The sequence below is a fragment of the Poecilia latipinna genome, unplaced genomic scaffold, assembly GCF_001443285.1.
Source record: "Poecilia latipinna isolate Pla-1442-1.1 unplaced genomic scaffold, P_latipinna-1.0 Scaffold499, whole genome shotgun sequence".
Taxonomy (NCBI): domain Eukaryota; kingdom Metazoa; phylum Chordata; class Actinopteri; order Cyprinodontiformes; family Poeciliidae; genus Poecilia; species Poecilia latipinna.
Window position 1 is genome coordinate 33,393 of NW_015113115.1, and position 3,168 is coordinate 36,560.

At 39.2% G+C, this 3,168-nt stretch overlaps 1 protein-coding gene across 1 annotated transcript; it reads right to left on the reverse strand.

The window, feature by feature from the left end:
• Window positions 1-1,014: 1,014 nt before the first annotated feature.
• Window positions 1,015-2,734, reverse strand: LOC106952201 (interferon-induced transmembrane protein 3-like). Its single transcript, XM_015040180.1, has 2 exons — window positions 2,167-2,734; window positions 1,015-1,399 (listed from the first exon to the last, which is right to left on the reverse strand). Exons 1-2 carry the CDS (start codon window positions 2,347-2,349, stop codon window positions 1,250-1,252), a joined length of 333 nt encoding a protein of 110 aa, XP_014895666.1. The 5' UTR covers window positions 2,350-2,734; the 3' UTR covers window positions 1,015-1,249.
• Window positions 2,735-3,168: the final 434 nt, after the last annotated feature.

Genomic DNA, 3,168 nt, shown 5'->3' on the forward strand with positions numbered 1-3,168 from the left:
TTGTTGTGGGAAACTTTTATTAAGCCTGGGCAGCAAAGGCCTGTTGTAATCACATAATTTCTTATTGTTTTTCTGACATTATATGCTGCCTTTTGGAGGCTTTAACATATTCAAATACTCACCAAACTTCACCTGAAATAGTGTCCCAAGTAAAATTTTCAGGTTCCAATGGAATCTCAAGTGGGCGTGGCCAAACTGCTCTGCAGCGCCCCCTAATCTAAGACAGGACAAACCATAGGTCACAAAAATCTGAAATTCTGTGCATAGGTAGATCCCTCCCCCAAAGTCAAGAAAAAAAGTCTCTTGGAGGTACCCCCTAAAATCTACAGATAGGCGGCCATTTTGGTTCAAAGGGCAAATTTTGGTCATTTTCACGTCTACACACCTCGAACTTTAACAAACTCCTCCTTGGGAATTTTGAGTTACTGGCTTTATTTTTGGTCAGTATGTAGTTATGCGATGGGGGAGTAAAAGTTATCAAAATCATTTAGAGCATGTTTAGGGGGCGTGGCCAAGCAGTGAAGTTGGCGTACTGGCCAAACCAAACAAAACACTATAACTTTCACTCACAATTGTCAGTGAGTGAAAGTTCTATATTCTCTCCATAGCCATTAGCATCTGTCGATGAGCTTTTTAAAAGTCACCCTCTGATCTATGCCACCTTCTATCAATCTATTTTACTTTTTACTTCATTTATTGCTTTTGATGTAAAGCTGGCTTGGATTGTGATGAAACCTCTGACTGTCACCTCCAAGTTTCTGATTAAATTCTGTTGTCAGAAAGCAACATATTTTAGTGCTCTGTGAAGAACATATTTTCTTCTACTTTTGAAGCAATATAAGGTTCCTGTTTCTCAATGCTTTCAACCTTAATGATTTCAACCTGTGAGAACATTTCAAGCAACAATAACAGGATGTGACTCACTCCTGCTTTACTTTCCAAGTTTCAGAAACCGATGTGACCAAATCTGCTTTTCAGAAAAAGACCCTCCTTCAGGCTCTCATTGGTCACTGCAGCTTTAAACACTCATATTTATTCACTAGGTGTTTACAGAATGTGATTTTTTCTCACTCAAGGCTGTTGTTAGTCATGGGATGAGCTGGTTTCAGTGGCATGTTAATTACATACATACAAACAGTGGGTGTGATGGAAGAATAACATTTTCCACAACAAGATTTGACATAAACAGACTTTAACTGTTTTATTTTGGCACCAGAGCAAATCGCCCTCATACAATATGAAAGTTGCTTTAATGTCTTGCAGACACAGCAATGACCACCACAATGTAAATAAAGAGCGTTAAAGAAGTCAGGACCACGGCCACGATGTTGAAAATGCGAGCGGAGGAGGCGTGACGTTGGGCTCCATTCTGATCTCCAAGCGCCTTCCGGTCTCTGGCCTGAAAGAAGCAAAAATATATATATTATTTTAAAACTGGTTCATTTGCAGAACATTGGGTTATTCTCCATATGAGCTATTGTGGGTCAAACGGCAAAGTTTCATCAGGCTTACTGCCTGAAGAAACATCGGGACTTTTATCTTTGATTTGTTGTACCACAACTTGACTTCTCATTTTTGACACACACTCTTTCAAAGTAGAAAATAGGAAGTTTAAATGGTTTTTTAAACCCTTTGCAATTTCATGATCCTGGAGTTTGGAGATATTAATCTGGTTTTGGAACTGGGTTTGACAGAAATGCCACTTAAGTATATTTTTTTTTTAGTTTTGTGAAACAAAGGTATCACCAGTTATTTATCTTTAAACTTGAATAATCCACCCCACGTTACTCTAATTGCTACTCTCTAGGTTTCAGGTGTCTACTACTTGTGTTTCACCCTAATAATCATCAGCTCATGAGTTGTGTGTTCCTTTCCTTTTCCCCCTTTTTCTTTTAAAACAGGGGTCACCAACTCCAGTCCTCAAGGGCTACCATCCTGCAACTTTTAGATTCACCTCTGCTCCAAAATGTCTGAATTCCCTCACCAGCACTCATTCCTCTCTGTAATAGGCTGGAAACGAGCAGTTTATTTGATCCAGGTGTGTTTGAGCAGAGACGCATCTAAAAGTTACAGGATGGTAGCCCTCGAGGACTGGAGTTGGTGACCCCTGTTTTAAAGTAACAAACAGAACCTGGCTATATTAAGGAAATTATTTTATTAACTCACCCTGACAGAATAGATGAGAGCCCCCAATCCAAGACAGCAAAAATTTGCGTAGACGAAGCTGCACAGCGACCAGACCAGATAATCCTTTGTGGGCTCAATGGGGACGTTCACTACGGTGTGCTGAACTCCTCCAGGACCCCCAGGCTGTCCAGGGTACGCCTCGTTGGCGTAAACAGGATGCATGGCTCTCAGCTCTGTTGCAGATGGTAGGTGGATCTGAAGAGTTTCTTGAAGTACTGTCACATTACTTGGAGTAGACGTACTTTTTATGGAGGTTGTGGTTTTCACTGTGGAAATTGTAACCACTGAACAAAAGAGGAAGTGCAAAACACAGTGAGTATGATTGCCAAAACGCTTTGTGAAAGCACTATTATGATCCTTTATTCAACTCAAACAAGGTTTCGCAAATCACAAGGCAGGCTTTACAATTTTAAAATATTCTGCTTTTAATGTGAAATAATCTAGTCCATGTTTGAGGAGGTTAATTATTGATGTCCTTAAATGTGAGCAAATTAAACATGCTGGAAAATGAGGCAGAGTCGTCCTTTAACCACATCTGAAATTCGGATCTGCAATCGCAAACCAACTTCAGCTCTGTACTATACTACATGTTTATGTTTGGCATCATGTTAGCTCAATCAGATCAATCAATCAAATTTTATTTGTATATTACATTTCAGCAACAAGTTCTTTACGTCATAAAAACACAAAGAATCAACAATCGAAACCTTACATTTAGTCAAGTGCCATTATTAATTTCTTAGTCAATTATGCTTCAAAGGAAACTCCAAACAGGTGTGTTTTTAGTCTAGATTTAAAGGTACTCAGTGTTTCAGCAGTTTTGTAGTTTTCTGGAAGTTTGTTCCAGATTTGTGGAGCGTAGAAGATTACAGAAAACTCTGTCAAAAGAGCAAGTTATTGCATGTAACGTGAAACAAATTTTGTGAAACAAAGGAACCACCCGGTGATCTAAAGTTACTTATGAGTCACTTACAGACAGGG

Excerpts from the sequence above, each read along its gene's own strand:
- LOC106952201 (XM_015040180.1), bottom strand. The coding sequence starts at position 2,349 with ATGCATCCTGTTTACGCCAACGAGGCGTACCCTGGACAGCCTGGGGGT. Across the intron at positions 1,400-2,166 it reads CTCTCATCTATTCTGTCAGG|GCCAGAGACCGGAAGGCGCT; the intron begins GTGAGTTAATAA and ends TGCTTCTTTCAG.